At 34.4% G+C, this 13,901-nt stretch overlaps 1 protein-coding gene across 1 annotated transcript in view; it reads right to left on the bottom strand.

The window, feature by feature from the left end:
• Positions 1-13,901, bottom strand: part of COL24A1 (collagen type XXIV alpha 1 chain) — a 354,155-nt gene that overhangs the window by 17,412 nt on the left and 322,842 nt on the right. Inside the window, exon 54 of the mRNA XM_051999253.1 lies at positions 10,997-11,032. Within this exon, the coding sequence (XP_051855213.1) occupies positions 10,997-11,032 (36 nt within the window). The remainder of the gene's footprint in view (positions 1-10,996; positions 11,033-13,901) is intronic.

Genomic DNA, 13,901 nt, shown 5'->3' on the forward strand with positions numbered 1-13,901 from the left:
GAAGGCATTTCATCTCTTTAGCGAATTAGCTGAACATGTACACATATATGCAAAGTGAGACATGAATCTTTACCAGTTCAAGAAGTATAACTAGCAAACACGGTATTTAAAGTAGCAATCACAAAATGAGCCTAAGGAAGGAGCACCAAAAACATTAAAAAAATAACTTTTAAAGATCAATTTTTTTTTTGGAGGTGGATGAGGGGAAGAGATACTGGGGGAAGATCATAGATGTCAAAACAGAGTCCTGGGGAAATAGAGAAGAGATTTCCATCTATTCTGAGACATAGAAGCTCCTGTCCCCTGCTAGGGAAGCAGGAAGCTTAGAACTAGGTAAGGGAAAAAATAACTTGGGATGTAGGGCTAGAGACAAGTCAGGGAATGCAATGTCTGTGAGCTTCCTATGTTATGCCATTATTCTTGCTAACTAGTCATAACACTCAGTAGCTTCCTCCTGTTGAGTAATTACATGTGCTGTTTGTCACTCTAAATCTTGGTATCTTGTGGTAAAGATATAGTGGTCCCTGCCTCTAGTTTCAACTCTGTTGTAGGAGGGATGAAGCTCAATTTCTATTTCAAATTTTCTGGAAGTTCAGCAAAACCTTGAGGTAATTTTTATGATTTTGTCCTGTTGTCACAGAACAAGATAGACAATAGAAAGAGAGCATGAGGGCTAACTATATTCCCAAAAAACTTAGTGGGAAATATTTATCTATATCTACATAAATATATATCCATGGAAGATAATGTTAGGGAGGAAAAGCCCTAGTAACTAGGAGAAACCCAAATCAGAAATGGCCCTTCTGAGCTTGGACCTGGAACAGGAAAATCTCAAATAAACCAGAGATACTTTGGTTCTGACCACTTAAGTCTAAAGAGCTATATAACTAAAGTAGATAATTGCTCTGTAATCCAACTGTTGAAGAACTGGCACCATCTGGCACTGAATACTAGGAAATTAGAAAATAGAAGTAGCCAGAAAAACCAAGGTAGCAACAGAGGGATGGATGTCAGTGGGGAAGATTGGCTCTTGTGACCAGAAGCCTGAGCAGCAAAATGGAGGATGAAACTCTAAAGGAATATAAATGAAAGAAAGAGATCAGTCTGGCCAATAATCAGAACAATATGGAGGTGGAATATTGACCACTGGAGTATATAAAGAGTTGTTAAGAAGTAAATGAGATGCAAGGGATCTACTAGGAAAAAGCAAACCTACCCCTTGTTCCCCAATCCTCTGTTTAGAAGAATATTCTTAAGTAAAACCAGGAGTGTAGGACCTTGAAAATGTTTGGAAATGGTGAGGGGGAAGCATTTCTAAAATCTTGACAAAATCAGAGTTCTTTCCCCTTTGGGAGATGGCCCCACTAAACATAAGAAGGACAATATGAGTACCTGTTGAAAGTGGAGGCCCAAAGTAAAAAAAGAAAGCAGGTTTTCTATGCTCTCAGATCCAAGTTCTTTCTAAAATATTAATTTTTTTTTCAAAAAATATTTTCTAAAATATTTTTTATTTTTAAAATATTAAAATAAAACTTGTTTTGTTTGGTGCCTTATAAATTTGAGTGCTTTCAGTTAAGGAGATACAAGCAACACTTTAAGTAAGAAATGTTCATGTTTCCAGATGGGCTGGGGTACAGATTAGGGAACTTAATGATTACTTTTTGAAGTGTTTCAGGGACAGGGATAGGGACAGATGAACCAAAAGAGAGGTAAAGAGCCTTCTGACTGTACCTAGCCATGTCAGGGAGAAATCTCTGACATAGGATTACAAATACATGTTTACATATACACAAACATAAATATGCATATGTGTGTATCAGTGAGGGGCAAGATCATGATTTTATTGATGTATGGAAATCTCACCATCTATCTCCCTCTGAAAATGTTCCTGACGACATTTTTTTCTTGCTTCTATTATTTTCTTTCTTTCAAATGTACTTTTATAAAGCATTTGCCAGAATTCTTGAAAGATGAAACAAACAACACTTTGATGATAGGATATTTTTATGCTAATGAGATGAACTTTTACCTTTCTTGATTTTATTTCACAGATCTTTTTACAAAGTACTCTGCTTCATCTCGTTACATAAAAGCAAAGTTTTTATTAGTCAGGAAATTTTGTAACCTTTCAAAATTTAGTCTGCAATAAATCCTCATCAAATAATTTTTCTTCCTTCCTTTCTTTTTCTCTCCAGCAGGAATAAGTGGCAGGAACTATGGAACTAGACATATCTTGAATGTAATTTTAGGTGCTGGAAGTGAGTCCAAAATACCATGAAGTTACTCAATTACTGAAGGCTCCCAGAATGAGATTCCTGTCACCCAAGAAACCAGACAGCAAAAGAAACACTTGTTGGGCCAAGTCCACCAGGAGGAGTCCCTCTAAAGTTTTCACCCTGGAAAACTTCTGATGTCCCTGCCTTAGTTATACATCTGACCTACAAATTTGCAATACTTTAAAAAGAATGAAATTACTGTCTGAAATCTATGGAGCAGATTTATCTGAGCAGAGCAGACTGATTATATGGATAGAATGAAGAGTTTTGAAAGATTGATTTTAAATATAGTTCCCAGGTAAGCAGAAGGATAGGGGAAAGACAGGCAGTACTGATCTTAAAAGAAAAATTTGGCAGCAAGTTAGAATAGAAAGTAAGGAAATTCTACTTCACCACCATCCCTGGCAGTAAAGGAGCCACAAATTAGTGATGGAAAAGACCTGTCTTCAATTAAGATTAGGTAGCTGTACCTGATCTAAAATTATATTATAAAGCAGCAGTCACCAAAACCATCTGGTATTGGCTTAGAAATAGATTAGTTGATCAGTGGAAAAGGTTAGGTTCACAAGACAGAATAGTCAACTATAGCAATCTAGTGTTTGACAAACCCAAAGATTCTAAATTTTGGGATAAGATTTCATTATTTGATAAAAACTGCTGGGATAACTGGAAATTAGTATGGCAGAAATTAGGCAAGGACCCACACTTAACACCACATACCAAGATAAGATCAAAATGGGTCCATGACCTAGGCATAAAGAACGAGATTATAAATAAATTAGAGGAACATAGGATAGTTTATCTCTCAGACTTGTGGAGGAGAAAGAAATTTGTGACCAAAGATGAACTAGAGACCATTACCAATCACAAAATAGAAAATTTTGATTATATCAAATTAAAAAGCCTTTGTACAAACAAAACGAATGCAAACAAGATTAGTAGGGAAGTAACTAACTGGGAAAACATCTTTACAATTAAAGGTTCTGATAAAGGCCTCATTTCCAAAATATATAGAGAACTGACTCAAATTTATAAAAAATCAAGCCATTCTCCAATTGATAAATGGTCAAAGGATATGAACAGACAATTCTCAGATGAAGAAATTGAAACTATTACCACTCACATGAAAGAGTGTTCCAAATCACTATTGATCAGAGAAATGCAAATTAAGACAACTCTGAGATATCACTACACTCCTGTCAGATTGGCTAAGATGACAGGAAAAAACAATGATGAATGTTGGAGGGGATGCGGGAAAACGGGGACATTGATGCATTGTTGGTGGAGTTGTGAACGAATCCAGCCATTCTGGAGAGCGATCTGGAATTATGCCCAAAAAGTTATCAAACTGTGCATACCCTTTGATCCAACAGTGTTTCTATTGGGCTTATACCCCAAAGAGATACTAAAAAAGGGAAGGGGACCTGTATGTGCCAAAATGTTTGTAGCAGCCCTGTTTGTAGTGGCTAGAAACTGGAAAATGAATGGATGCCCATCAATTGGAGAATGGCTGGGTAAATTGTGGTATATGAATGTTATGGAATATTATTGCTCTGTAAGGAATGACCAGCAGGATGAATACAGAGAGGCTTGGAGAGACCTACATGGACTGATGCTAAGTGAGATGAGCAGAACCAGGAGATCATTATACACTTCGACAACGATATTGTACGAGGATGTATTCTGATGGAAGTGGATTTCTCTGACAAAGAGACTTAACTGAGTTTTATTGGAGAAATGATGGACAGAAACAGCTACACCCAAAGAAGGAATACTGGGAAATGAATGTGAACTATTTGCATTTTTGATTTTCTTCCCGAGTTATTTTTACCTTCTGAATCCAATTCTCCCTGTGCAACAAGAGAACTGTTTGGTTCTGCAAATATGTATTGTATCTAGGATATACTGCAACATGTTTAACATATATAGGACTGCTTGCCATCCTGGGGGGGGGGGAGGAGGGAGGGAGGGGGAAAAAACGAAACATAAGTGATTGCAAGGGATAATGTCGTGTAGAAATTATCCTGGCATGGATTCTGTCAATGCGAAGTTATTATTAAATAAAATAAAATTTATTATAAAAAAAAAAAAAAATATAAAAAAAAAAAAAAAAAAAAAAAAAAAAACAATTAAGATTAGGTTCCACAAATGTCAAATTATAGAAGGTGTAAAAGTTTAATGTTCTTTCCAAGAAAATTCAAATTGATCTGGTAGCCAATGAGTTATAATTTTATCTGCATTTTTCCTATTGCTGAATAAGACTATAATGTTATGGTAACTTGGTTTCTAGAGCACTGAGGCAATATAGATTTCTAAAACAATTTTCTAGAAAATTTGCCTGAATATTGTATTTCCAATATTTCTACAAAGAGGCAATATATCTCAATTTGCTTTGATTCACAAACTCATTACTAATAAAATTCTGTTCACAAAGATTCATTTGTAGTATCACTATCTGAGCCAGACCCCTTGGGTATATTATATTTTGGAAATACAGTAAATCTTTAAGAGTCTTTAGTCAATTAATTATTTAAATAATCACTTTAAACATAAAACTTCATAGAATGCATTGAGGAGTCACTAATGTATTTTAAGAAATGCTACTGGCTTTTTTCAATCCAACAACAACATAAAATTAATTGGAAATTTTCACAAATTAACTTAATGTTATCCAGGAATTACTGTTTTACCTTTATAAATCAACATTAACATTAATGAGATTAAAGGAAAGAAATAATAAATGCATTAAAATCAGTTCTTTTACATTAAAAGAGAATAAACTAATTATTTTATAGTTTCCATTAATATTTTTAAGCAATTAGCTAAATTGTTGAAAGCAAAGACCAAACTCCTGGTTGGTTTTAGGTTATCTGGTATAAAACTTTCTGAATTGAAATAAGTATTCAGCAAAAAGCTGATGTGTGCATTTATGTGAATGTATAATTGCTTAGAAGAGCATAATTTGGTGCCTTCTTTCCCATTATCTAATCAGATTGTTATTTTATCCTAGGCCTCCTCTTTCAATTTTGTGTGAAAATTTTTTACTACTGAATTTCTCATTATTTGTAAGCAATATCAAATAGTTCTGTCTTATGAAAAGAGAGTGTGAAGGAGACTATCAAGGTGAACTGTTCTAACCTTAAACATACCATAGGATAACTTGGTACATAGTAAGTGCTTAATAAATGCTACTTGACTGATCAACTCTGGAGTACGGCTTTTTATTTTCTGCTTTTAAGTCTTCCAATGATGTCTCCATTAGTCATTAGCTCTCAAGGCTGTCCCTTTTATCACTGTACTGCTCTGTTCTTCCTTATTTTAAGTTGAATGATAATTCATCAGTTGGTCCCAACTTTGATTATCCTGTCCTCCATATATCTTCTTTTTTTCCAGGCTTAAGAATCTGGTATATATGTGCCTCATAAGAGATAACTTCCTTTACCTTGTCAATCTTCAAATATGGTAGTCAGAATTGGGCACTGTATTATATCTACCTGGACACTATTAAGAGCTCCTAATATAATAATAATAGCTAACATTTAAATAGTACTTAACATGTACCAGGAGCTTTACAAAGATCTTATTTGATCCTCATAATAGCCCTGGGAAGTAGATAGGTAGATACTATCACTATTCTATTTTACAGATGAAGAAATTGAGTCAAATAGAAGTTAAATGACTTAGTGTCACATAGCTGGGAAGCATCTGGGGCTAGCTTTGCTATCAGGGCTTTCTGATTCCAGGCCAGGAATTTTATTTGTTGCTATCTTGTTTCATTTTAGCCATTTGGAAATAGGAGATATAATAATGCAATGTTCCCATATCTCATCACAGCAATAGCCTTTAAAAATGAGAAGAGCAACAGGGCCTGTGAATGTATTGAGGAGACACTTATGTGGAATAGATTTATACTTTTTGGGTTTAAAGTTGTCCCTCCGTTGATTAAGAAGGGACAGCACTCCTTTGATCTCTACACCTGGAATAGAACTTAAAATGCAGAGGGTGCATATTTCTTCCAATTCTTTAAAATTTTTATTTTTAATTTATGGAATAAAAGCAGTACTTCCATAACATAGTATAACAAAAAAAGATGATTGCACATGAAATTGCAAATCTATTATGTACAACTTATTCTTTTAAAATATATAATAAAGCCATCATGTAAATCATTTCCCCCCTTTTTTTCTTACCTCTCTCCATCCTAGATATGGCTATCATTAAACACAATCTATATCTATATGTATATAAATATAAACATATACATATATGCAAAAGTCATTCTATACATCTATTTTTCAATTTTTTCTCTGGATACAGATAGCATTTTCCTTTCTTTAATTTGAATATTTTTAATAATCACGTAAGACACTGACATTCACTCAAAGTTGTTCTTAAAACAATATTGCTGTTATTGCATACAATAATTCCAATTCTGGGGGAGGAAAGCACAGGCTATAGAGGCTTTAACAAGAAGGATGGTATTATATAAATGACATGACCAACCTGGAAGAAATAGTAGAAATATAGTGGAAAATATGTAAAGGACTACTTTCTTACCCTTGGATTCTTTTTTTCTGGTGGGCAGGACAAATGACTTTACCACAGCATTTCTATTTCTTTTTTTGAATCTATACCAGAGGCTGACTTTCTCATTGTTCTCAAATTTTACCTCAAAATCTCATTGTTGTCTTTCACAACCTTCATGTCTCCTTCAGTCTGTCCTTCAATCACTATTTTTATCTTTTGAAATTTACCTCTCCCAATGTGAGAACTTTCTTCTCCAGTAACAAGTACCATGTAATATTTTTACCTTCTTTCACTTCTGAGGTAAGACTTATTGACAAAGCAAAATTTTCCCTCAGAATCTCAGACTTGGAAGAGATTTTAGAAGATACCTAATCTTCCTCAAAAATGAACAAAAATCTGTCTGTAGCATATTTAGCTAGTGGGTATCTAACTTAGCATAAAGACTTCAAGTAAAGAGGAAGTTTCTACTACCTAGGGAAGTCCAATCTACTTTGGAAAAAGTCCATGGTTTGGAAATTTTTTCCTGATATGCATCCAAATGTATCTTGCTTTAACTTCCACCAATTATTTCCATTTCTGCCTTCTAGGTCTAAGTGGAAGAAATAAAATTCTGTTTTATATGATAGCTCTTTAAATACTGATAGAAATCTATCATGTCCTATCTCCTATGTTAGTTATCCATTCTCAAGACTAAAACCTCTCAATTCCTTAAAAATCTCCTTATGGATGAATGAATAATAAAAAAAAACATTCTTTTAAGGATTACTATGCCATGGAATGAATAGTATGCCATTAATTCAAGGTAGATCAGTGCAGTAGATTAGCAACACAACATACAGAAGAAAATGAACACATTAGAATGATGCTTAATAAATGCAAAGATTCCAGTTACTGAGTAAGGACTTTGAAAAAAAAACTGCTAGGTAGCTTGGCAGAAATTAGGTATAGATCAATATCTTCTACTATATAGCGAGATTAGTTTCAAATAGATACATAATTTACTAAGTGATATCACACATTACAGGAAAAAAAGAAGAAATTGCTATTTGCATATGGATAGGAGAGAGTTAATTTTCCCCAACAAAGAACAGAGAATCATGGAAGATAAAATGGACAGTTTTGATTATATAAAATTAAAAAGAAAGAGAAAGATGACATATACACAAAAACATAATGGATCTTTTAATTATAGCAAAGAACTAGAAACCAAGGAGAATCCTATCTTTTGGAGAATGGTTAAAAACTTATAGCATATGAATGTAAGGAAAGAAATAAACAAACATTTGTTAAGAACCTATTCTCTGCCAGGAATTCATTAAGTTCTTTACAAATATTATCTTATTTGATCCTCACAACAACCTTGGAAGTTGGTATTATTATTCTTCCCATATAACAGTTGAGAAAATTGAGGCAGATAGAGATTAAGTAACTTGTTCAGTGTCATATATCTCAAGTATCTGATGCTGAATTTAAACTCAAATTTTCCTGACTTAAGGCACAGTACCCTATTCATTGAACCACCTAGCTGACTAATAAAATAATATGGCATTATAAGAAATGACAAAATGGATGATTTCAGAGAAACCTTAGAAAACTGATACATGTAACATGAACAGAACCAGGAGAACAATTTATATAATATCATCATAATAAAGAAATACAGCTTGAAAGATATGAAAACTTGGATCTATTCAGTGACGATGAAGTCAATGATCAAGAATATTAAGAAAATAACTATAAACAAATGCAAAAGAGAGTGAGAGCTCATTATACTTGGACTGGCTCTTTATTTGTCTACTCCATTTAAAAAGCCTTTTGCAACCTGGATGTGTTCCCTGTTCACCTCTGACTCAAAGAATTTCTTCCTTAAAGATTGACCCAACTGCTGCCTTTCTATAGGAAGCCTTTTCTGGACCATCTCCCTTTCCTCCATCCCCTTCCAATTGCTAAAGCTCTCACTCTCCCTTGCATTTGTTTATATTTATTTTCTGAATATTTATTCTTTATGTCCATTTAGATTTCTTTAACTATCATCTCCACTGCTATCTTTTTTTCTGATCAGGCAGCTGCTAATGTTTTCTCTCTAAGACTACCTTCCATCTCTTCTGTATTTATTTAGCATATATTGAGTTTAATCTTCCCATTACAAGGCAAGCTCCTCAAGGATAAGGACTGTTTTTTACTTTTTATTCTTAGCTTATAGCTGGAAAGTAGCATGCACTTGAATAACAATTGTTGCTTGACTGATTGATAGTTTTCCCTGTTAATTCCTTTGGGATTAGGGATTATTTTATTCTTTATTTTAAAATTAATTTTATTTTTAATTTATGGACTCAAATCCTGTTTTAGTCTTTGTATTTGTATCCTCAGAGTCTGGCACAATGCCTGGGCACAAAGCATGCACTAAATGAATCCTTATTGATAGATTGATTAATGACCACTGAAGTCTCTATTAATACTGAAATTCTATGATTCTCTGCTACTCAAGAGAAATGGATAACATTTCATTCAATTAAGAAGCATTTATTAATGCACCAAGTATTGTGCTAGGAGCTAGGAGTACAAACATTAAAATACAATGGTTTCTGCCCTACTAGAGTTTATAAGGGAAGATGATCTATCCATAGGTAAATGAATGGATATAATTTTGGGGGGAAGATATTAGTATCTGGAGGTTGATGAAGCTAGGAAAGGATACATGTAGAATATGACACTTGAGCTAAGTCTTGAAAGAAATGAGGAAAAAGTGGAGGAAGTACATTCCAGATATAGAAAATAGCCAATGCAGAGCAGGTGGACCAGGTAGACTTCCATCTATCCAGTTACGCTTCCTGGATGGCTATCCATCTCAGTGGCAAGGGGGTTATCCTTCCTCTGTTCCACTGTATTTCAGTGAAGAACGTACTTAGTTGGCCCATGTTCTTGTTTTGTTGTTACTAGGAAAAGAAGCATCCTTTTTCTCTTGAAAAATCTAATGAAATAATTATTCCATTTCACACAGTTGGATAGTGAGGAATTTTGCAGAATTTTTGGAGAATTGGTATGGAAAGAATACTGAAGTGAGAAGGGGTCAGGAAAACTGGTTTCAAGCAGGGGGCCAGTCCCACAAACTAGATGTGTGACCAGGTGCAACTCACCTAATTTCTAATCTTAATTTTGTTGCTTAACATCAGAGATTTCTTCTCATTCAACCCCTTCTTTTTTTTCCAGATAAGGAAAAGTTAAGTTTAACTAACTAAGATAAGTTAGATATAACTTGTTATGGGACACGGACAGGAATAAGAACAATCTCTATATTTTCAAAGGTATAGGGAACTTCAGAATGAAAAGACTCCTTCAACTAATGCAGGTAAAAAGCCAATATTTCTCTCTCCCTCTCTCCCTTTCCGCCCCTCTCCTCTCTCTGTCTCTATCTGTCTGACTCCCTCTTTCCCTCCCTCCCTCTTTCCCCCTCTTTCCCTTCCTCCCTCTTTCCCTCTCTCTCCTTCCCTCTCCCTTTCCCTATTTTTTTCTCCCTCCCCCTTTCTGTCATTATCTCTCTTTCTCTCCCTTCTTCCTCCCCTTCCTCCTTCCTCTCTTCTGTCTTTTTTTCTATCTCTCTGTTTCTCTTTTTCTTTCTCTCTGACTTTGTCTTTCTGTCTCTCTCTCTCTGTCACTGTCTTTGCCTCTGTTTTTCTGTCTCTCTGTATGTCTCTCAGTCTATCTCTTTCTGCCTCTGTCTCCATCTATAGACATGTGTGAATGAGAGTATGTATATGTATGAGTGTGACAGCATTTTAACCCAAGTCTCTCTGATCCCAAAGCTTATCCTGCATTTCCTATCCCTACTATCTTTACTTTCAGCATATTTTAAATGATATCACAAATGCTCCCATTTTTGTGGTTGAATCATTTCAGTCAAATATGACTTGAGGCTTTAACCCCATTTGGGATTTTCTTGGCAAAGATACTTTTCCTTCTCCATCTTATTTACAGATGAGCATACAGAGGGAAACAGGCTTAAGTGACTTGCCCAAGGTCACATAACTAGTAAATATCTGAGATTGAATTTGAAATCAGGTCCTCTTGACTCCAGGGTATCCACTGTGCCACTTAGTTGCCCTTTAATATTTCCCATATTTCCTAACAACTCAGCATAAAATGGTGACAAACCATACTGCATTAAGAACAAAACAGATACTTTAAAAACTTACCATTTCACCTCTATGGCCCTTTTCACCTCTGGGTCCCTGAAAGAGAGAAAGAAAAGGAGGATTTGTCTGGTGTATTAGTTATTACATGTTCTTGTGGTTGCAAATGAAATTTCAAGAACATGACAATCTGTACTATTTATGTTTTTTCTACCACAGCAAGACATTTTTTTCATTAGTTTGTGTAAATTCCAGTCTTCCTTCTGATATATTTAAAAATACTAATTGATGTTCTGTTCTGTTAGTCTTACTATCTTGAATTCCATATTTGACTGTGGCTCTATCTCTACAACATCAAAATAACCAGTAAATTCATTCTTTCTAGTCAAAATAGTTATTTCCATATTCCTGGGAAGCCAAAACCTAAATTGTGGAATTCTTATTACTGTTCAAAAAAAAAAAAGAGGGGATTTTTTTCTCCTGATACCTCTTTCTCTATAATTTTGAAATTCCTATTTCAAAGGCATTTCTTAGGATGAGAAATACATAAAAGGAGAATTTGTTAAAAGGGTACCTAATTAAATTGTGCATTTTTTGGGGAAACTTATCCTCTTGAGGAAGAAGGGAGCCTTAAGTAATCCTAACATAAGTAGATCCCAACAAGTCTCTTCTACTTGGTTCATTATTTCTCTGTCACATACATTTTCTTTGGCTGATTAACATTTTATCCTTATATGGAGAATACTTTTTTAGTGATTAGTAGGCTCTGTGTACAGACACCCACTTTATCCTGATCAACAGCCCATGAAGTATGAAAGCATGAAGTATGATGCTCTCCTTAGATTTTCTCTGATAGACTTTAAAGATTACAGTGGAAATGCTGAAAATTTAGAGAAATGTCCATTGATAACCATATGTTTTTTTCCTAGCTGTAAATCTACTTCAGTGTGATGTTTTCTTTTGTTCCTTTCAAACAATGGGATAGCATCTCTAATAGCAGAAGAATGTTATTTTTCTTTCCTCATTCCCATTTATATGCATTTAATAAAAAATTTCCAAATTACTACCAGATGTTAATTCTTCACAGGGACTGAATCATCCTTTGTCAGTATCTTAATTTTTTATCTATTTGCTCCTCTCACTTTTCTTTCAAGAATAATCAGGCCTCCCCAATTTTTTAAACTTCATTGTAGGTTCTTAACTATGAGTTATTTAAAAAGTTATTTGGTAATTATTTCAATGTAATTGATTTCCTTTGTACTCCTATGAATTTTGTTTTATTCATTAAAAACTTTCAGAGATCTATAGTAATTCAGTAGGTTGGGAATGAAATTTTAGGAATATGTACTATTTTTTTAATTATAGTTTTTTAATGACAAAATATATGTATGGGTAATTTTTCAACATTCACCCTTGCAAACACTTCTGTTCCAACTTTTCCCCTCCTTCCCTCCACCTCCTCCCCTAGATGGCAGGCAGTCTCATACATGTTAAACAGAACATGTAATATTTATGAATTTTTTTAAACCACTGTCAGACTTTTATTTCATTAGTTTGTACAAATTCTAGTTTTACTTCTGATATGCTAAAAATGCTAGTTGACATTATGTTCTGTTAGTTTTGCTATCAATAATTTTATATTTAACTCAGACTCGAGCTTCAAGACATCAAAATAACCAGTTAGTGCATTTAGTCTAGTCAAAACAGTTATTCTTTGCTATTCCTCCCACTAGATACTACAGCTCCTGACTCATGGAATTTTCACTTCCTATCTCCCATGCCTGGAATATTCTCCCTCCTCCTCTTCATCTCCTGATTTCCCTGACTTCCTTCAAGTGTCACCTAAGGTTCCATCTTCTGCAAGAAGTCTTTGTGAATGCTTTCAATTGATTATCTTCAATTTTTCCTTTTATCTTGTTTGTACAGAGTTTCCATGTCATCTTTTCCATTAGATTAATAAGCTCTTTGAATGCAGGGACTATTTTTGCCTTTCTTTGTATCCTTATCTGTTGGAATCCTTACAAAGAGTTAACACCACACTTATCAATTAATACAATGCCTGGCACATAGTAGGCTCTTCATAAATGCTAGTTGAGTTACAGAGAAGAGGTCCATAGCTTTTTGCCAGATTGGCAGAGGAGCCTGCAACACCAGAAAGGTTAGGAACCTTTCCCTATAGAAAAGTACTTACTGTTTTATTTCCCTGAAAAAAGTCTCAAGGTAGTTTCCTCCTTATTCACCTACAATAGGTCTTCTATCCCTATTAATCTACTCAAAGTGATCTTTCCAAGGTCATCAAAGACTTCTATTTGGTCTTTCACTCTTCCTCCTTCCCCTTCCCTCTCTGATGTATATGACCCTGTTGAATATCCATATTTATTTGAAACTCTGTCCCCATGGAGTTGGTGACAGTGTACTATTTTGGTTCTCCTATCTTTATATCTACCCTTTTGATTCTTTTGCTTAATCAACTCTCGCCTAATTTTTCTAATTTTGAGCATTTCCAAAGTCAATTTTTTTGTATATTTCCCTATATGCTCTATACTTCAGCTCATTGATCTGCTTTCATAGTTTTATCTACTATTAATGATTACTCAAATTATTTTTCTAGCTCTATCTTCTTCCACAAATGCTATCAGTCATTCCCACCTACGAATCACTGCTACTTGAGTGTTCCACTGCTACTTCAAACTCTTTATGCTGAAAACCAAATATATCCTTTCAGCTCTATATCTATCACCTTATGACAGGACAATGAATAATGATACAGTTTTTGGTCTCAAGGAGTTTAACAGTTTGTAGAAGAGGGCTGTTAAGTTGGGTATACAAATAAGTATAATATAGGCAGAATGTGACATCAAGGAAAGAAGACAGAGCAGAAGAACTGAGCCATTGCTCTTAGAGTCTGGATCTTGAGCTGATAGGCTCAATTGATTGATTCTTGATTGATCAGAAAGAACTGACTTCA

The sequence above is a fragment of the Antechinus flavipes genome, chromosome 4, assembly GCF_016432865.1.
Source record: "Antechinus flavipes isolate AdamAnt ecotype Samford, QLD, Australia chromosome 4, AdamAnt_v2, whole genome shotgun sequence".
Taxonomy (NCBI): Eukaryota; Metazoa; Chordata; class Mammalia; order Dasyuromorphia; family Dasyuridae; genus Antechinus; species Antechinus flavipes.